Below are 20,274 nucleotides of genomic sequence, written 5' to 3'. Positions count from 1 at the left end.
GCATAATACATTTCTATACATGGTTTATGTACGTGTACTAGACTTACTAGATAAGCTTGTTAACATACCCAGCTAACACATTCTCGCGCTATTGAAACGGATGAAAAGGAAAAGAATGCTAGTGATATATACACGTGTGTACAGTTCGTGAGAGAAGAAGTAATCCACGAAAAAGATCTTATCTAATAAGATACCCTAAAAAGTAAGTTTTTAGGATAAAGAATAATACAGGGCGATTATTTATTTTTTGTAATTAAAAATGGTAGTGGAAATTATTTATTTATTTACAAATATTGTAATAGTTGTGATTTTGGAGATGATAGTGAAATTAATAAGATATCACTTTTGAGGGATTTTATCCCAAACAGCTCTTCACTTAACAATTAAAAAGAAAAAAAAAAAAAGAAAAGAGGAAAGAAATTATATAGAAAAATAATGGCTTGCCTTTATGTGACGCGACATGGATGGTTCCCTACTCGTTCAAATTGGGATGTCTGTTTGTCTCTTTCACGTGACATGGTCCCTACCACCTCACCAGTTGAACGTGTCTGGTCAACTTGGACGCTTTTAACACTAACTTTAACGTATAAAAGATGTTTGGATACATGACTATAAATATAAACATTTTTTTTATTATTATAATTATTTGACTTTCGGCCGTGTCGAAATTTAACTAGTAACAGGATTACGAGTTGGGTGATCTATTGAGGCTTTGCCAACCACACTTTCATATCGAGGCATGTGGGGTTTTTTCGTGAGCTCGAGTATGAAATAGGCCCCACCCTTTATGAAGAACCTTGTAATAATTAGAGTTGGTGCATAAAATTCATTTGTGTCGTGATCTCTAGCCCAAGGTGGCTAATCTCACCATATGGTTCAATTTATCGAGTTTTTAACCTAGATCGGGCATGTCAAGTGATGTCTTGTGAGCCTTTTAACGCTAGGGAGGGTATCTTTTGCCCATAACATAACATCAATAACACTGGAATCATAACCATTCCTAAAGAATCGTTTTGGATGCATCGAATTTGCAATCCAAATCTAAAACATAAGACCACCAAGTTGTAGAGAGCAAACCCACCAAACTCAGCCCAGTTCATCAACCCAAATATATTGGGCTCAAGGCCCACGCCTAGGAATGGGCCTACCTTCAAGTGCGAATATTAAACCCAAATATATTGGGCTCAAGGCTCACGCCTAGGAATGGGCCTAGCAGAAGCTATTACAACTCGGAGAAGAATTCCTTGCTGCGACGCGGACCTACGGACACATCTAACAAGGCGGTAAAATCCCGGTGCCATCGGATTTTCCTGTCGTTTCCGGCGATCTCTCTCCGGCCAAGCGATATTTGATTCTTTGAACCCGCAACTCAACGCTCCTACCAGGCCGGACTTTCTACCTCCGATTCTCCAAGTTACATTTAATCGCTTACTTGGTTATTCGCTCAAACATCTTCGTTGCTCGCTGTTTTCACTGAATACCTATAAGCTATGTGGCGGAGGTACGGGAATGCTCCTGAACTACGTATCAATTCCGTTTTAGTTTGCGTATGATGTTAATGTTCTTTGTTAATTATTAATTTCGGTTGTCCTTCAAGTGCAGCGTTTTCTTGATTGGTTGAAAATTGGCAGTTTGTTATTCCTTAATATCCCGAGGGTTAATTGGCATTCTCATAAATATGATGTGTTGATAAAGAATAATTACTTTCAATGGCCATGTGGTCTGAACTTGGATTTCCTCGGTTTCAGTTACAGTGGCTGATGCTTATAGATGACAGTTCTATCGCATCACTTTCTGCAGGTCAATTCTGGAATTATCATCTCGTCAATCTGTTGGAAGGACTCCGAGGAAGATTTCACCCCAGGCAAGTAGAATTTCGCGTATTCCCTAAATTCATTTTTGCGATCAGAATTCGTTTAGTACAATACAGGCGCTATGATAATTTACAAACAGATATTTGGAAAAGTGTGTATTCGACTTATAAGCATTCGTCTATGTTCTTGTGGATACATTTGAGCGGAAGCTTACATCGTGGAGATCTTTTCACACACAAAGTTGCTATTTATGCAATTCTTTCTTGGTACTACGACATCTTGCAAAACTAGTCTACGGTAAAATATGCATATGGTTTTTCAATTGCATGCAGCGTGCTTGCGATGCAGTTGTTGGTCTTTATTAACTTACTACATGAAGCCTTCTCATTTAATATACACGAACTTGCTATTTATACGATACTTTCATCTGCTGTTATGATTACTTTAGTGTTAAAGAATGCTAGCTATATAGTCCTGATTTTGTTCTTGTTTTAATGGTTTACTGTTACAAATGTTTTCTGATTCTTTGACAGGTTTTTGTTGCAGGTGCAATGTTGGCATACATCCTCGTGTATTTCTACAAGAAGGGAATTTTCATCTCAAAATCCAAAACCACAACTTACAAATGGGCCACCTAAGTCTGGAAATTCCTTCCCAAAAGTTGTCTTTGGCAGTGTTGTTGTTGGTGCTGCTGTTTTTGCAGCTTATCAAACTGGCTATCTAGACCAACTAACGGGTGGTAAAGAGCAGAATCAATCTGTAGAGCCAACTAAGACAGTTGTTCAGAAAAGTGATTCAGACAATGTCCAACCTTTGGTGGTGCAGAAATCGGATTCATCCAGTAGAGAAGAAACCAAAACATTGAATAGTGTTACAGAAGAAACTGAGAGCTTAAATCCCATTGTGGAGTCCACTGAGCAGACGGTCAAGACAGATGCCCACCTTCCTCATCTTGAAGCTTCAGGCGAAGAGCAAGATGGTAGTCAGTTTCAAGACAGTTCCAGGACAATGCCACATGAAAATACCGAGGAGGAAAACTTGCCAGAATTCAGACAAAGCATCAGTGAAGTAGAGGACAAGAATCTAGAATCTAAAACATTCACAGATGTAAATTTGGACATGCAAAGCACGGAATCTAGTACTAGGGATCAGCCTCATGAGGAAGTTCAAGCCACACCAATGTCTAGCAAGATCGATGCAGCACCTGAACAAATTGATGTCAGAATACCACCACAAGAAGATACAAGTGCAGAAGCCAAACTGAAGGTAACTGAAATGTATCTGTCCTGATAAATTGTTGGTAGCTTTGAAGGTTAAAGTTATAAAATGCACGTGCACAACACAAATTCTTTTTAATAGTAATTAACTTGTACTAAGAGGCAGGGAAGGGAGTAAACAGATGCCATATAGATAAAAGGCCACACCTTGATAGGGCCATGAGAAGGAAAACAATTAGAAAAAATTGGTGTAATTCTTGGTAATTGAAATGAGAGGAAAATCACTAAAAATGTTACAACCAGAAATCCATAAGGAGGTACTTAATTTTGAGTCTGACCACACTTTATTCTAGGATCTTTCCCAGTCTTAAATACCCTTAATTTTCTCTCTACCAAATATATCTTAAGATGATTAAGAAACTGCGCGCGACAATAGTCTATTTCTCTATTCCAAATTGAAGGATCGACTAAAACTTCTTCAATCATTGAATGAAAATTATGAGATAGGGCCAAAATAATACCAAACAATTGCATATCCTAAACCAAATCCTTACGGAAAAAGGGAAAATCCAAAAAATATGATGATCCTCTTCATCCCCCATTATAGAATGTACGTAAATGGTAAAAGAAGAGCACCTTTGAATGAAATGTATAGCGTTAATCCTCCTATAAACCACCAGGCATTGAGCATGCAAAAAAATTAGTTTTCTTCAGAAGTTTAACCTTCCAGAGAACAGCTTACAAGAGAAAGACACTTTGACATTTAACGTCAAACCCCTTTATCTCTGATACATGGGTGAAAATGAAACCTGTGTTAGCAAGATAGAAACAAAATCAAGTCGTTGTCTCTTGTGATTCAAAGCTCTTCTAAAGTATGATGAGGATTTTGCAGAAAGAGGGAAAATAGAATATATGTCTTTGATCCTTTTGGATTAATAAGAAACATACAAGTTGAAAATATTGCATGGGATGGATTTGCCACATCATATAGCAGCCGAATCCATTTGGCCAATTCCGTCTTAGTATTCAACCACTCCAATGTCATACAAAGGATTACTGTACAAACGTTTTTTACAGGAGGCAAGTTAGAAAGAATACCTGGTAGCGAGCAGCCCATGCCTCGATGTATTTGGACCAGAAATGAAGGTTGATGAGGATGATTGATTCCTTTGTGTTAAACATTCTAAATTCATAGGATATCTTGTCTGACCATTTTGTTTCTTAAATATATTCATTTCTAGTGAAAGATGTGTAATTTAAAGTGATTTTTTTTTTTTTTTTTGCTGGTGTTCTATTCAGGAGTTGAATGCTACAGGTGAAGCTATAGAGCAGCCGTGTTCTCTTCTTGAGGCATACCAGTTGAAGGACGAGGCTGGCATGACTTCCTTGGGTGGTGATGGCAAAGATGAAAGTAACAAGTTTTACAAAGAAACAGAGGTCGTTTACTTTTTCCTTCTTTTCAGTGTATGTTCATTCTGCTGGAATTCAATAATCTCAGTAATGATCTAAATTTTTGGTTCCGAGATGCCAGGCTTTAATTGCTGAAATTGAGGAGTTAAATGATGGCTACATATCCAAGGATGGGAAATTGGTAATTGATTTCTTACAAGCTATTCATGCTGCTGAAAAGAGGCAAGCTGAGCTGGATTACCGTGTTTTTTCTGATGAAATGAGGGCGTTGAAGGTAATAGATTACTGTTTATCGTACATTTTTCAATGTTTGTTATTGTTATGGAATGCGACTATCTACATCTATTAACTGTGATGTATGTTTTTATTCTATACAGGAGAAGATGGAAAAAGAATTGAGGGATGCTCGGGCTAGGGAACTTATGCATGCAGAAGAGGCTGCTATATTGGACAAGGTTGAATTCCCAATTTATTAACTACACACGTGAACACTCCTGTAGATATATCAAGTCCACAGAGAAGTTACATAGACACACTGTTATTGTATTCCTCTCATTCTCATTAGTGGCTTCTTGGGATTTTCATCATTCTCAGGAGTTAAAAAGAGAAAGAACAAAAGCAGCTGCTGCTCTGAAGTCACTTCAAGAGAAATTGGAAGAAAAATTTCAGAAGGAACTTGAACAGAAGGTGGGAGTGTTTCTTAGACAACAAACAAGCTCAAGTTTCTGATCCTTTACCTAGACGTTTTGACAATAATTTCATTGCAGGAAAATGAGGAAGAATTGAAGTTGAGGAAACTTCAAGATATTGCAAAAGCAGAGTTAGCTGCGGCAATTGCGAGTGAGAAGGCTGCTCAAATAGAAAAGATAGCCGAAGCAAATCTTCATGTAAGTAATCTTGCACAAATTGATTTATCTGAGCTCAAAACACCATGCCTATCCGAGTAGTGGAAGTTATGGATATTATAGGATCTAACTTACCTCCTTTGAAAGATAACATTCATAACATTAAGAAAAACAGTTCAACATGTACGATCTCATCGTTGAGGGGGACGTTTTACTTCGAAAGATGAAAGATGCGCATAGTGATTTTTATGGAAATTGCTTGATTCATTTTGCACAATAATGAAGACACTTGTCAGCTGTATATTAGTGTAACGTCGTCTTTTCTCAGCTTTTCCAGTCTCAAGTGTAAGAAGAGGCCTGGCCCTAAAAGTAAGGTCAACTTTGGAAATAAATCTATTACCATATATGTAAGAAGATACTTGCTCCAAGAGCTTCGGCCTAATGCCTTATTGCTTTTTTTTGGTCCATATATATGTTTATGCATATATTCACTATTGAAATATTGTTTGAATGTCATTCTGATTAAAGACGAGAACTAGACTAGTCACACTCTTCATCTTTCTTTTATTTTAACGATGTGAATGTTCCAACATTTCTCCACGTCTTTGGTCATGCTGTTATTGGTGCAGTTTATGGTCATCACTTTGTTTTCCATTTTTTATTTTATGAACTCTATTGGCCTGAATCCAGGCAAAATCTACCCCCAAGACTTTGCTTACCACTTCTTTTTGCAGATAAACGCCCTGTGCATGGCATTCTATGCAAGGTCTGAAGAAGCTCGTCATAGTCACTCTGCTCAGAAGCTTGCATTGGTAAAGTCGTACTCCTACTTATTGATGGTGTTTACATTTCCTACTAGTAGCAGAAGAAACTGAAGTCTAACTTACTTATGGAGAAATTTTGTTTCGCTACTTTACTAGTAAGTAAAGAAGCTGCCGTTTTTAAACTGGAAGTTTCTACACCTGGTTTAATCCCAATGTTTATCAGTTTACATCTTCGCATGCAAATGATGCAAATCTGATGTAACAGTGATCACCTTCAATGGTATTCACTTAGAATATAGATGTACAAACATGCACGGTGATAATAGATCTCTCTGCAACAACGTACATGTATGTATGTCTTCTAGAAAATTTTAAAACAGTATGTTTTCAGAAATATAAAAAGAGGGGGGTACGAGGACATAATAAGATTTGAGTTTGATCTAAAAATGAAGGTAGGTTTTGATTCTGTAAAATTGTTTGCGGTAGTTTTCTCGCTTCAACAATTTCATTTTATCTCATTTTGTGGCTTCAAGGGTGAATGTGCTAGGCTATAAGCTTTAAATTGGAGATTCCTATGTTGAGATTTCTGTAATTATCCACTTTTGGTTATTTGTGCTGACTATGATAGCCCCCCATTAAGCATGTGTGAAGTGTAGGTGTGTGAGGAATAATTTGTTATTAGTTAGTTAGGGATGTGACCATGAGAATATAGTGAGAATGAGCTTTGAATGGGGAAATATATAATGTAAGAAAGTAAGGAGCTGGAGAGGTACGTTTTTGCCTAATCATCTTGTGAGAGAATTGTACTTGGGAGAGAGAGGAAACTCTCTAAATCTTCCCTTGACTCGGTATCTTTTGATAAATAAATCCCCGTTCCTTTCAGACTAAAGTATTTATAATAAACTTGGTATTTTCTGAGGATTTCTAAATCCTCTCTTGTGTTTCATTTGTTAAGAAAGTTCTCTTATATATGTATATTTAAATATAAATCCATAAACGAGCATTATGCTCAAGTGCAAGATGTCTCGGGAACTTTAATGGTTGTAATTCATTTTTTATATTTTACTTGTGCACAGCCTACCTAATTTGTCCTGAAATGTTTAATCAACTATAAGTTATCCATCTTATAGGGGGCACTGGCACTTGAAGATGCTCTTTCAAGAGGTTTACCAATCCAGGCTGAAATAGAGGCTTTACGTGTTGATCTTCAAGGCATCGACAAAGATTCGAACTTAGAGCTGGTCCTTTCATCCATTCCTAAAGAAATATTGAATCATGGCTCAGATACTTTGTTACAAATAACACAAAAGGTACACTAATGTTTCCTGGTTTGAAGATAAATTTTAGCATACTTCTCTCTCTCAAAAATAAAAAGGATATTGATTCGAACCATTGTAATCCTGTTATTTTATTGATTCCACAGTTTGTGGAATATTGTTCAATTGTGTTTACTTGTTATTTACAGTATTTTCTATTTGATAATAAAGTCGAGTTCATCTTTTATGCGAAAGTATCTGGCTAATCCATCACCCTGCATGCAGTTTGATGCGCTAAAAGCACCATTACGGCACTTGAGCTTGATCCCACCTGGTGGCGGTGGCATTTTGGCGCATTCTTTAGCTTATGTAGCATCCTGGATTAAGGTACATTCGAAAGAACTTTAAATATCCCATTTACTCTCCTCTGTTGCTGTAGTTTCTGAAATTTCCTTGACCTCCTTCAGGTGAGGGAGGTCGATCAATCTGGTACTGGGATTGAATCTATCATCAACCGAGTGGAGTCCTACTTGGCTGAAGGAAACTTGGCCGAAGCAGCACATTCTCTGGAAGAAGGTGTTAAAGACACAAAAGCAGAAGAGATAGTTCATGATTGGGTAAGGCAAGCAAGAAATCGAGCCATCACGGAGCAAGCCCTTACCTTGCTTCAACTATATGCCTCATCAATCAGCCTTACTTAAGACCTCAAAGTAATTTGCCATCCCTGTCGCTGGTATGCAGGCACTGGTTGTGCTTTTTTGGTACTATATATTTGTTAGCTGCATGTCGAATCTCTTCGTTGAAGGTTCTATTATCGGCCATCTGACATTCTGGAGTTACCCAGGGAAAAAAGAACATGAGTTTTCAAGTAACGGGAATGCACAATTTCTGGATAGCACCATCCTTTCTGTATTGACCTTAATAAAAAAGAAATTAAGAACTTTTTTTACTTTGGCTGCAGCGCCAGGAGAAGCAACTGCAGCCATTCGGGCACTTTTGAGAAGGCCAAACTCATATTTGCAACCTTCTGTCGAAGTGGGTTAATTGCAAATCCCTGGTTCTTGTTTTCAGTGAGAAGCTCTTTTACTGCTTAGTTTCGAAAGGCTTTGCTTTTTCTTAATGTGTTTGGTTATAAGCATGATTCGTGGTTATCCCAGATCTGACAGCAGGGGGGTTGGGGAGGGACCTTGGTGGTAGTATTTTGCTTTCGGTTCTTGCGATTACGATTAGTTATTCTCAAAGGATATCCATGTTTGAGATCCTCCATTAAAAAGTTGTCCAAGAAATAGTTGATTCTCGTCGGACCATTTAGAAAATGGAGGAAAATATTCTCAATATAGGGCCTATTTGAGGGGTCGGTTGGGACATGAGTTTGGCATCAAAGTCTAGTTTGTGTGTTTAAATGGAGGATCTAGTCTAGGAAACTCAGTTTAATAAACATTAGAGTTTGTTAAGAGTATAAGAAAATTGTTTTTAGAAACTGTTTGGAGTGAGTTTGCAGTACACTATGAAATCGATGGGTATGCCTAATAGATTCCACTTTATAGATCCATGGTCAGATATTTAAGTTGCGTTGGTAGATTTATCATAATTTTTATTATCTAATCAGTAATATGTATATATATATATATATTGATGTAGATGATCTCTTATCTAACCATTCAACATGGGAAGAAGGAAACGATGGGATTTGGGTAAAGTAAAGTTGAAGTTTTGATTTATTAAAATTTGATATTGCTTTAAAAACACTTCAAAATTTTTATCCACACCAACTAAAACCGGTCCCCTTTTGGTGACAGTTGATCCATATTTGAACCAATAGAAGATGACCAATTAATCATTGGGGGATAAACTTTGGATTCAATAATACCCAAACAACCAATTTCAACTAATCATTACGAGGGTACAAAATCAAATCATCGACATTTGTAATACATTAAACTATATTTGAGATGACTTCAAATTACAGTTTTGATCGAACCCTTAGCGTCCTAATCACAATTGATGCCAAATCAACCACTACATAAAGTGTATCTGTATGCATACATAGAGAGATAAAGATGATGGAACATGGGCATGGGCATGGGTAGGGAGTAGCAAAAGAACAGAAGGAACATGGGAGGTGACAGCTCAGCTAAATAGTAAATGCAAAAAATGCAAATAATAGGAGTATAAATTACCAAAGAATATTGTTGTTCATAACATCATAGCGGCTGCTACACAGTCCCAATCATTCCAATCTGATGATACTACCAACAAATATCCACCAATACTGCCTAAATTTTTACTCATAATTTCATTAAAAGCAATGTGGTATAGTTTTTAGATCTAGAAATTATGTAAAAATAAAACTTGATTTGTCCCATATATACATCCAACTTATTTATTTTTACATAGAAACCTTTAATTACAAATGGAAATTGTATACTTTTTGTGGGTTCAATTTTGGCATGAGTAATGCATTTTGGTTGGGGCCTGTGCAATTTCAGTTGGACGATAGGGATTATTACACAAATTTTATATATGTATTTTAGCTTTATTAGGTGTTTTCTCACTGTCCTCAATACCTGTCTTTTTATATCATTAAATATATTATTCCTGAGAGATGGGTCTCTTTTCAATCCAAGCTCTTGTTTTTTTTGTATTTTTTTTTTTAAATTATTATTATTATTATATTTTTTTTCTGTTCCAACTTAATTAGTAAAATAATAATAATTAATTTCTTTTAAAAGGGCGAAGGTGAGCCGAGCCGAGCTGGGAAGCCGGCGGCTAAGCTTGTCGGTGGTGTATTAAGGAGAGTGTGGGTGTGGGAAAAAGGTCATAAAGCTTCATCGCTGTCTCCTGCTTGGTTCCATTGCAATTTATGTGTATTCGATCGAAGACGTAAATCTCATTTTTAGCGGAAAGAAGAAGAGAGAGAAAGAGGAGAGAGAGAGAGAGAGAGTGAGAGCAGAAAGAGAGAAAAAGGAAAAAAATAAAACAAAAATCTGAGGCTAAGCTCTCTCACTCTCTCTTTATGCTCGCTTCTCTTGTAAGAAAACTGGTGGATGTATCAAAGAGCTTCTCCATTGCATTCTCTTCTTAGGTTGGTCCTTTCTCTCTCGTTTTCTTTATGCTGCGTGAAATGGATTTGAGCTGGTTGTATTGGCCACGATGTAAAAAATTCAGTGAAATTCTGCTCTGATTTGAGGATTTTTCTGGATTATTTGGCGACTGTTATTATAATTTGGTTCATGTTTGTTGTGCATTACACACTCGTTTGACTGATTTGTAAATCAGTTGGACTTTGATTCTTTGCTGCTGGATCTGCTTCATTTTAATTTGAATTGGTCGGCGTTTATGTAAATCTATATCCTGTGGGCTTAAGTTGCTTGGATTTGATTCCATTTCTGTCTTTAATTGTTAATGTAATTCGGTTACCCGCGGAGTCGCGTGGCCGGTGGAGTATAGACTGTTTATATATGTCGGGGCGTGATGTGAAAACAATTGCACATTAATCTTGCATACCGTTAATTGGTTCGATTAGTCTTACAACCGCTACTTCAAGCATCGCTGTTGGGCTTTGCTATCTGTTTGTTAGTTGTATGGAAACGGTTCAAGTGTAATCAAATGTTTGGATTCACGATATTTTAATCGTGGTAACTGATCTGGATTTTTCATGATTGTTTTGCAGGAGGCTGCTATGCTATTAATCGTCTTTCTTTCATAGATCTGAAGAATTCGGACATTCTGTTTCATTTTCATTTATCTTAAACGGAAGGAAAACTGGCGGCAACACTAACTTGGAGACTAGCTGCCAGCAACGGTAGTAGTCATCCTACTAATGATCTGGTAGTTTGTGGCCTTCATTTTAAATGTTGTCAAGATTCTCTCTCTTCAAGTCAATTATGTAACTCAATTTTACTGGTGTGAACTGAAGTTAGATTCGTAAAATAAATTTTCCTTTACCAATTCTTGCATGGAGTCCCTATGAAAATGGTTATTTCATTGTTTTAAATGTGAGCATGTGTGATACTGGTGCATATCAAGAAGTTTGGTTTCTTGACCCACGATTATGCTTATTTAGTTAATTGGTTATCTGAGCTTAATGTTGTATGAGGTTGAAGAGGCAACGGATAGCTCTACTGGTTTATTGAATTTCAAAGCTACCCTTAGACAATGCAGTCTTTTCGGGGATCTCTTCTTTAATTTGATACAGTGGTTTCATATTTACCCCTGTTGATATATTGGGGGGAATGCAATGAGCTGCTGGAGAAAGTTCTATATTTGCTTATAAGTAGTTTACCTCTCGCTTTTGTGGGACATCTTACATTATTTAGTAATCATTTCTATGTTCAATTGTTGTAGGAAAAAAATATGGATGGAAAAATTCACGATTCAGAGCCTCCAACTCCACATTCTTTTATGAAGATGGGCTCCAGGTAAAATCAGAGTTTAATGCTTATTTATTTCATTTTAAAAAAATGTTCATGGTACGTTTTTAAGATGCATATTCTGAGGATAACCAATATATTTTTATTTATTGGCTGTCCTTGTATGTATCATTCTTGTTCCTTTTGCAATTGAATGGGATTTTTGGAATACTAATTTTTCTTTTGATAACCAATATGAGTTTATTTATACACGGCAACTGCACGCATCATTTATTCTAGAAGTTTCACCATTTTTTTGTCCACCTTTTCATTGAATTTGTGGATATAGGTTATATATGGACAGCACATGATGAATAAATCCCACAGTAAATGATTGTAGCATATAATTTAGTCTTGTATTGTGTCGAAGTCAATCCAAGTAGTGAAATACTAGTGTTATTGTTCAATTGTGTATCCCTGAACAATATACCCAGATGACATACTTTGATCATATATCTTGCAGAGATCGCAATAGCATGGAAGATCCAGATGGAACACTGGCAAGTGTTGCTCAATGCATTGAGCAGCTGCGGCAGAGTTCCTCCTCTGTGCAGGAGAAAGAATTTTCTTTGAAGCAATTGCTGGAACTTATTGATACACGTGAGAGTGCATTCAGTGCTGTTGGATCTCACTCTCAAGCAGTTCCAGTACTAGTTACTCTTCTCCGTTCAGGATCCCTCGGGGTGAAAATACAAGCTGCTACTGTTTTAGGTTCCTTGTGCAAGGAAAATGAATTAAGGGTAAAAGTTCTACTTGGAGGATGCATCCCCCCATTGCTTGGTCTCCTCAAATCAAGCTCTTCGGAGGGTCAAGTTGCTGCTGCAAAGACCATTTATGCTGTTTCCCAAGGTGGTGCTAGAGATCACGTTGGATCCAAAATATTTTCTACTGAGGGAGTTGTTCCGGTACTCTGGGAGCTGCTACACAACGGGCTCAAATCTGGAAATGTTGTTAGCTTACTGACTGGAGCTTTAAGGAACCTCTCAAGCAGCACTGAGGGATTTTGGTCTGCAACTATTGATGCTGGAGGTGTAGACATACTAGTGAATTTATTGGCAGCAGGGGAGCCAAATACACAGGCAAATGTGTGCTTTCTCCTGGCACATGTGATGATGGAAGATGCATCCTATTGTTCCAAGGTTTTGGCTGCAGAGGCTACAAAAAAGCTCCTCAAATTAATAGGACCTGGTAATGAAGCTTCTGTTAGAGCAGAAGCAGCAGGTGCTCTTAAATCTCTTTCTGCTCAGTGCAAAGATGCACGCCGTGAGGTAGCAAGTTCAAATGGCATTCCTGCCTTGATAAATGCAACAATAGCTCCCTCGAAAGAGTTCATGCAGGGTGAGTATGCTCAGGCATTGCAGGAAAATGCTATGTGTGCTTTAGCAAATATTTCAGGGGGTTTGTCTTATGTCATCTCGAGCCTTGGACAAAGCCTTGAGGCATGCACATCAGCTACTCAAACTGCCGACACATTAGGGGCTTTAGCATCAGCTCTTATGATATATGATAGCAAAGAAGAATTCACCAGAGCATCAGATCCTATAATTGTTGAACAGACTTTAGTAAAGCAGTTCAAATCTCGTGTAACCTTTCTTGTGCAGGAACGGACCATAGAAGCATTAGCTAGTTTGTACGGGAATGGCATACTTGCTGTCAAACTTACAAATTCTGATGCAAAACGTTTACTAGTTGGTTTGATAACAATGGCAACCAATGAAGTTCAGGAAGAGCTTGTAAGAGCCCTTCTTACCCTTTGCAATAATGAAGGTAGTCTATGGCGTGCCCTTCAAGGCCGTGAGGGGGTTCAGCTGTTGATTTCACTTCTTGGACTCTCATCGGAGCAGCAACAGGAATGTGCAGTTGCATTGCTTTGTCTTTTATCAAACGAAAATGATGAGAGTAAGTGGGCTATAACTGCTGCTGGTGGCATACCTCCCCTAGTTCAAATTCTAGAATCTGGTTCTGCGAAGGCAAAAGAAGATTCTGCAACAATTCTTAGAAACTTATGCAATCACAGCGAAGACATACGTGCATGTGTTGAAAGCGCTGATGCTGTTCCTGCATTGCTGTGGTTGCTTAAGAATGGAAGCTCTAATGGGAAAGAAATTGCAGCAAAGACTTTGAATCATTTGATTCATAAATCTGATACAGCAACTATCAGTCAGCTTACTGCATTATTGACCAGTGATTTACCAGAATCTAAAGTCTATGTTTTGGATGCTCTTAGAAGTATGCTTTCTGTGGTCCCCCTTAATGATATAGTGCGTGAAGGTACTGCTGCGAATGATGCGATTGAGACGATGATTAAAATTTTGAGTTCTAATAGAGAAGAGACACAAGCCAAATCTGCATCAGCTCTAGCTGGAATTTTTGAAATCCGGAAAGACTTGCGTGAAAGTAGCATTGCTATTAAGACTCTCTTATCAGTCATAAAGCTACTTAAAGTTGAATCTGACAATATTCTAGTAGAGGCATCCCGCTGCCTTGCTGCAATATTTCTCTCAATCAAGGAGAACAAAGAAGTGGCTGCTGCTGCTAGAGATGTATTGTCTGCCTTAGTTGTGCTTGCAAAGTCTGCAGTTCTGGAAGTTGCAGAACTGTCAACATGTGCCCTGGCAAATCTTCTACTCGACAGTGAAGTTTCAGAGAAGGCTGTTACTGAAGAAATTATTTTTCCTGCTACTAGGGTTTTGCGTGAAGGCACAATGTCTGGAAAGACACTTGCAGCAGCAGGAATTGCTCGCCTGCTTCGTTCTCACAGAATTGACCATAGCATCACTGACTGTGTGAATAGTGCAGGAACTGTCCTCGCGTTGGTTTCATTTCTTGGATCTGCAGACACCAGGACTGTTTCCACATCAGAAGCATTAGATGCACTTGCTATTTTATCTAGGTCTGAAGGGGTTGGCGGGCATATGAAGCCTGCATGGGCGGTTTTGGCTGAATTCCCCCAAAGCATTTCTCCAATTGTTGCATCCATTACTGATGCAACTCCTATACTACAGGACAAGGCTATTGAGGTATTAGCTCGACTTTGCCGGAATCAGCCTGGTGTTATAGGAGAAGAAGTAGTTACTGCATCTGGATGTATTGCTTCTGTTTCTAGGAGGGTGATCAATTCCACAAACATAAAGGTCAAGATTGGAGGGACTGCCCTTCTCGTATGTGCAGCTAAAGTTAATCACCACAGGCTGTTGGAAGATCTTCAAGCATCAAATTCATGTAGTCTACTCATTCAGTCTCTTGTTGCAATATTAAGCTCTTCACAGTCTTCTGCTCTGGGTAATCAGAGTGATACTGATACGGAATTTATTAGCATATATAGACTTGCCAAAGAAAATACCGATGATACAGAATCCAACAAAGCTACTGCTGTTATTTATGGAGTCAGCCTGGCAATATGGCTACTCAGTCTTCTTGCCTGTCACGATGGAAGAAGTAAGACTGTGATCATGGAGACTGGAGCAGTTGAAGTTCTCACGGATGGAATATCCAATTATTATTCACAGTACGCTCAGGTATCAACTTCTTACTGCTTTTCTTGTTGCAACTCAATGGAATTTAAACTTGTGATAGTTTTTTATATTACTGAAATTGATAATATCTGTAGTTTTTTTTTCTCCCATAATTCATGGTTCTTTGTTTGGTAGTTTACTCCCTGTGGTTTCATTCTAATATTGCAGTTAATTCTTTTGCTTATTCAATTTTTATACAGATGGACTTTAAAGAAGACAGCAGCATATGGATATCTTCTCTACTGCTTGCAATTCTATTTCAAGACAGGGATATAATACGAGCACATGCAACCATGAAATCTATACCAGTGATTGCAAATTTACTGAAATCAGAGGAGCCAGCAAATAGATATTTTGCAGCCCAGGCCATAGCAAGTCTAGTTTGTAATGGTAGCAGGGGTACCCTGCTGTCAGTTGCAAACTCTGGTGCAGCAGGGGGATTAATATCCTTACTTGGCTGTGCAGATGCTGATATATTTGATCTTCTTGAATTGTCAGAGGAATTCATGCTGGTTCGCTATCCTGAGCAAGTTGCTTTAGAGAGGTTGTTTCGGGTAGATGACATAAGGACTGGTGCTACTTCTCGGAAAGCAATTCCAGCTCTTGTTGATTTGCTCAAACCAATTCCTGATCGTCCAGGAGCACCTTTTCTAGCCCTTGGAATTTTGACCCAGCTAGCAAAAGACTGCCCGTCAAATAAGATTGTAATGGTAGAATCAGGGGCTTTGGAAGCATTGACCAAATATCTCTCACTTGGACCACAAGATGCAACTGAAGAAGCTGCTACTGATTTGTTAGGAATTCTATTCAGTAGTTCTGAGATACGTAGGCATGAATCTGCATTTGGTGCTGTCAGTCAGCTTGTAGCAGTTCTGCGTTTGGGTGGAAGGGGTGCGAGGTATAGTGCTGCTAAAGCATTGGAGAGCCTCTTTTCTGCTGATCATATTAGAAATGCTGAAACTTCCAGACAAGCTGTGCAGCCCTTAGTTGAGATTCTCAGTACTGGCTTGGAGAGGGAGCAACATGCTGCCATTGCTGCTTTAGTCCGTTTATTAAGTGAAAACCCATCAAGAGCCCTTGCAGTTGCAGATGTTGAAATGAATGCAATCGATGTCCTTTGCAGAATTCTATCAACAAATTGTACAATGGACTTGAAGGGAGATGCTGCTGAGTTGTGCTGTGTACTTTTTGGAAATACAAGAATCAGATCTACAGTGGCTGCCGCAAGATGTGTTGAGCCTTTGGTTTCGCTTCTTGTGACTGAGTTTAGTCCTGCTCAGCTATCAGTTGTCCGTGCTTTGGATAAACTTGTTGATGATGAACAACTAGCAGAACTAGTTGCTGCACATGGAGCGGTTATCCCTCTTGTAGGGCTCCTCTATGGAAGAAATTACATGCTTCACGAAGCAGTGTCTAGAGCACTTGTAAAGTTAGGTAAAGATAGACCTGCTTGTAAGATGGAAATGGTAAAAGCTGGAGTAATTGAAAGCATTTTAGATATCCTCCTTGAAGCGCCCGATTTTCTATGTTCAGCCTTTGCGGAACTGCTTCGTATACTGACTAATAATGCTAGCATTGCTAAGGGACCATCTGCTGCGAAAGTGGTTGAACCCCTTTTCCTATTGTTGACAAGACAAGAATTTGGACCTGATGGACAGCATAGTGCACTGCAGGTTCTGGTTAATATCTTAGAGCATCCTCAATGTCGTGCTGACTATACATTGACCTCTCACCAAGCTATTGATCCCCTTATTCCTTTACTCGACTCCCCAGCTCCAGCCGTGCAACAATTGGCAGCCGAGCTTCTATCACACCTACTTATGGAAGAACATTTGCAAAAGAATTCAGTTACGCAGCAAGTAATTGGTCCTCTAATACGAGTACTTGGTTCTGGTATTCAAATATTGCAGCAGAGAGCTGTCAAGGCTCTTGTTAGTATTGCACTAACGTGGCCAAATGAAATAGCAAAAGAAGGTGGTGTCAGTGAGTTATCCAAAGTCATTCTGCAAGCTGATCCTTCACTTCCTCATTCACTGTGGGAATCTGCTGCCACTGTTTTAGCCAGTATTCTACAGTTCAGTTCAGAGTTTTATCTGGAAGTGCCAGTTGCGGTGTTGGTCAGGTTGCTTCGTTCTGGATTAGAAAGCACGGTGGTTGGTGCACTGAATGCTCTGCTTGTGCTTGAAAGTGATGATGCAACGAGTGCTGAAGCAATGGCAGAAAGTGGTGCAATTGAGGCACTGTTGGAACTTCTGAGAAGCCATCAATGCGAGGAAACTGCAGCTAGACTACTGGAAATACTGCTTAATAACGTGAAGATCAGAGAAACCAAGGTTACAAAATCTGCAATTGTACCACTATCCCAGTATCTCCTGGATCCTCAAACTCAAGCTCAACAGCCAAGGTTGCTGGCAACTTTGGCACTTGGTGATTTGTTCCAGAATGAAGGTCTTGCTAGAAGCTCAGATGCTGTTTCAGCCTGCCGTGCTCTGGTCAATGTACTTGAAGACCAACCAACAGAAGAAATGAAAGTGGTAGCAATATGTGCTTTGCAAAATCTTGTTATGTACAGTCGATCAAACAAAAGAGCAGTAGCAGAGGCTGGTGGTGTTCAGGTGGTATTGGACCTAATTGGGTCCAGTGATCCGGAAACATCTGTTCAGGCTGCAATGTTTGTAAAACTCCTCTTCTCAAATCATACCATCCAGGAATACGCATCCAGTGAAACAGTTAGGGCCATCACTGGTAATTTCCCTCAACCCCCCACATGCTCGTACATGCATAATGACATTTATAGTTTTGGATTTCCCTTTTTTATGTTATGATATTGCACTCTAGAATTAATCATCAGCTTTTAGAACAATTTCGTAAACGCTTGCATAAGAAACTTTTCTTGCCTGCCCCGGAAGATATATTGTTGTAACAATTTGGTTTTGCAGCTGCTATTGAAAAGGACTTGTGGGCCACCGGAACTGTGAATGAGGAATACCTGAAAGCCCTAAATTCTCTTTTTAGCAACTTCCCACGATTGAGAGCTACTGAGCCTGCTACACTAAGCATTCCTCATCTAGTAACATCCCTAAAGACTGGTACTGAAGCAACTCAAGAAGCTGCGTTAGATGCCCTATTTCTTTTAAGGCAAGCCTGGTCAGCTTGTCCGGCTGAGGTTTCAAGAGCTCAGTCTGTTGCTGCTGCAGATGCCATCCCTTTGCTTCAGTATTTAATTCAGTCAGGCCCTCCTCGTTTCCAGGAGAAGGCCGAGTTTTTGTTACAGTGTTTGCCTGGAACATTATTAGTAATAATCAAACGTGGCAACAATATGAAGCAGTCAGTAGGAAATCCTAGCGTATTTTGCAAGCTCACCCTTGGCAATACTCCACCCAGGCAAACGAAGGTAATATACTCATTTCTGTATATTCCTTTCGTTCATTGTTTTTGCACCTTTCTTATAAATATTCCATGGAAGGGAAATTTATATAGCTAATGATAATTGCTATGCTCCACTAATTATTGGGAACTTTAATCTGTTAGAATCTCACGTATGCTGGAACAATGTGGTTTCTTTCTCTTGTTGCATGTGCAGTATCCTGTCCCAAATTTATCATATATACTACCACATATGAACAATTTTTGTTTTTGTACATTTCATCGAGGAAATGCCCCAATGTCTTACTTCTAAAATTTTGCCAGCAAAACGGTTTCAGGAGAAAATCTGTGGTGCTAAGAGTGTTCCTTAAAAGTTGTCTCTGCACTTCACTAACCACGCTGTTCTTATGTTACAGATTTAGGAGAAAAACCTTCCACACTAGCTTATTGTCAATATAGACTTTGCTTCATTATAACTGTTGTGTCACCTTCTAATTTCGTTCCATTATAACCAATATTGTCATCTCTTCTTTCTCTCTTTCATCATTTTCCCAAATTTTCTCAGATTTCTAAACTGTAACCTCCCTTTAAAACTTGGTCAGATTGTATCAACTGGTCCCAATCCAGAGTGGGATGAGAGTTTTGCATGGTCCTTCGAGAGTCCACCAAAAGGCCAAAAGCTTCATATTTCTTGCAAGAACAAGAGCAAAATGGGGAAGGTAAGTTTCATTATTATTTTTTTTTCTTTGTTTTTTTTTTTTTTTCTTCTTCTGTATGAAGGTTCTACAACTAGTTTTCTCTTTGTGTAATAAAACAGAGTTCCTTCGGAAAAGTAACGATTCAAATCGACAAAGTTGTAATGTTGGGAGCGGTGGCCGGCGAGTACACCCTGTTGCCTGAAAGCAAAAGTGGTCCTCGAAATTTGGAAATAGAATTTCAGTGGTCTAACAAGTAAGCAACAATTGCATAAGTAGTAGACCAGCCCTTCCCCTGCGGCATGATTTTTTTTTTTCCAATTTATTTTCAATTTTGGGTATTTATCACGATAGTGTATATAGTATACTCTCCAGATTTTTCTTTTACTTTATAAATAGAAATTTGTCAAAAAAAATCTCTCTGGAATTTCCTTTCACTTGGGTTGAAAAAATGGACAGAAAATTTGCTCGTCTGTATTTCATTGATTTCAAATGCTTGTCAATTTTGATGAAAAGTAATGTATGGTGTAATTATGTAACTTTCAGTTTGTGAGAGATTTATTATAAAAATGTATGCATAGGAACTCTGATAAATATGTTCTGAACATTGTGTTTTGAACTATTGGGATCTTCTCGAATGAGTAATTATTCTTTTTGGAAATGGTTTCAACTTGATTTGTGTTACTATTTAGAGGATATATCTAGAAATTGAATCAATACTTTATACATGGCCCGTAGATTTCATACCTACCAAAAGTTGACATTATTTTGACTGAAGACGACGATCCTTAGCAAGTCTTCATCTCTCCACCTATGAGTCTTGTCTTCATTAGGACTTCATTCCAACTACAATTCTTATGTAAATTCATGAGGATGTCTATGTAATTTTGTGGTGATTTTTGTTAATAATTGAGGTATGTGTTTTCATCTTTTTATAGCTATTTTTTTAAACTTAATTGTGCGATGTAAAGTTAAATAAA

At 38.4% G+C, this 20,274-nt stretch overlaps 2 protein-coding genes across 5 annotated transcripts; both read left to right on the top strand.

Annotated features, from left to right (window-relative positions):
- Window positions 1-1,238: 1,238 nt before the first annotated feature.
- LOC111803642 (MICOS complex subunit MIC60, mitochondrial) lies at window positions 1,239-8,376 on the top strand. Of its 2 annotated transcripts, none has more exons than XM_087127899.1 (12): window positions 1,239-1,501; window positions 1,749-1,864; window positions 2,348-3,080; window positions 4,331-4,468; window positions 4,563-4,715; window positions 4,819-4,896; window positions 5,036-5,128; window positions 5,209-5,328; window positions 6,021-6,098; window positions 7,181-7,360; window positions 7,592-7,693; window positions 7,774-8,376. In XM_087127899.1, the coding sequence occupies exons 2-12, from the start codon at window positions 1,761-1,763 to the stop codon at window positions 8,005-8,007; spliced, it is 2,013 nt and encodes a 670-aa protein (XP_086984025.1). In that variant the 5' UTR covers window positions 1,239-1,501; window positions 1,749-1,760; the 3' UTR covers window positions 8,008-8,376. The 2 variants fall into 2 exon arrangements, with proteins under 2 accessions (XP_086984025.1, XP_023543918.2); XM_023688150.2 differs by having other exon boundaries at window positions 1,240-1,501; window positions 1,801-1,864; window positions 2,361-3,080.
- A 1,795-nt stretch (window positions 8,377-10,171) lies between these two features.
- Window positions 10,172-19,899, top strand: CSI1 (binding protein). Of its 3 annotated transcripts, none has more exons than XM_087127644.1 (8): window positions 10,172-10,391; window positions 10,980-11,111; window positions 11,654-11,727; window positions 12,182-15,236; window positions 15,434-17,978; window positions 18,173-18,627; window positions 19,202-19,318; window positions 19,417-19,899. In XM_087127644.1, exons 3-8 carry the CDS (start codon window positions 11,663-11,665, stop codon window positions 19,552-19,554), a joined length of 6,375 nt encoding a protein of 2,124 aa, XP_086983770.1. In that variant the 5' UTR covers window positions 10,172-10,391; window positions 10,980-11,111; window positions 11,654-11,662; the 3' UTR covers window positions 19,555-19,899. The 3 variants fall into 3 exon arrangements, with proteins under 3 accessions (XP_086983770.1, XP_086983769.1, XP_086983771.1); XM_087127643.1 differs by having other exon boundaries at window positions 10,980-11,137; XM_087127645.1 differs by lacking the exon at window positions 10,172-10,391 and adding an exon at window positions 10,405-10,461 and having other exon boundaries at window positions 10,980-11,137.
- Window positions 19,900-20,274: the final 375 nt, after the last annotated feature.

The sequence above is a fragment of the Cucurbita pepo genome, chromosome 10 (assembly GCF_057944985.1).
Source record: "Cucurbita pepo subsp. pepo isolate OVF chromosome 10, ASM5794498v1, whole genome shotgun sequence".
NCBI classification, from domain to species: Eukaryota; Viridiplantae; Streptophyta; class Magnoliopsida; order Cucurbitales; family Cucurbitaceae; genus Cucurbita; species Cucurbita pepo.
This window is presented reverse-complemented; position numbering and strand designations above follow the sequence as displayed.

Coding starts and splice junctions, on each gene's coding strand:
- LOC111803642 (XM_087127899.1), top strand. CDS start 1,761: ATGCTTATAGATGACAGTTCTATCGCATCACTTTCTGCAGGTCAATTC. Junction 1,865..2,347: donor CGAGGAAGATTTCACCCCAG/GCAAGTAGAATT, acceptor ATTCTTTGACAG/GTTTTTGTTGCAGGTGCAAT. Junction 6,099..7,180: donor CTGCTCAGAAGCTTGCATTG/GTAAAGTCGTAC, acceptor TCCATCTTATAG/GGGGCACTGGCACTTGAAGA.
- CSI1 (XM_087127644.1), top strand. CDS start 11,663: ATGGATGGAAAAATTCACGATTCAGAGCCTCCAACTCCACATTCTTTT. Junction 11,728..12,181: donor TTTATGAAGATGGGCTCCAG/GTAAAATCAGAG, acceptor TATATCTTGCAG/AGATCGCAATAGCATGGAAG. Junction 18,628..19,201: donor CTCCACCCAGGCAAACGAAG/GTAATATACTCA, acceptor AAACTTGGTCAG/ATTGTATCAACTGGTCCCAA.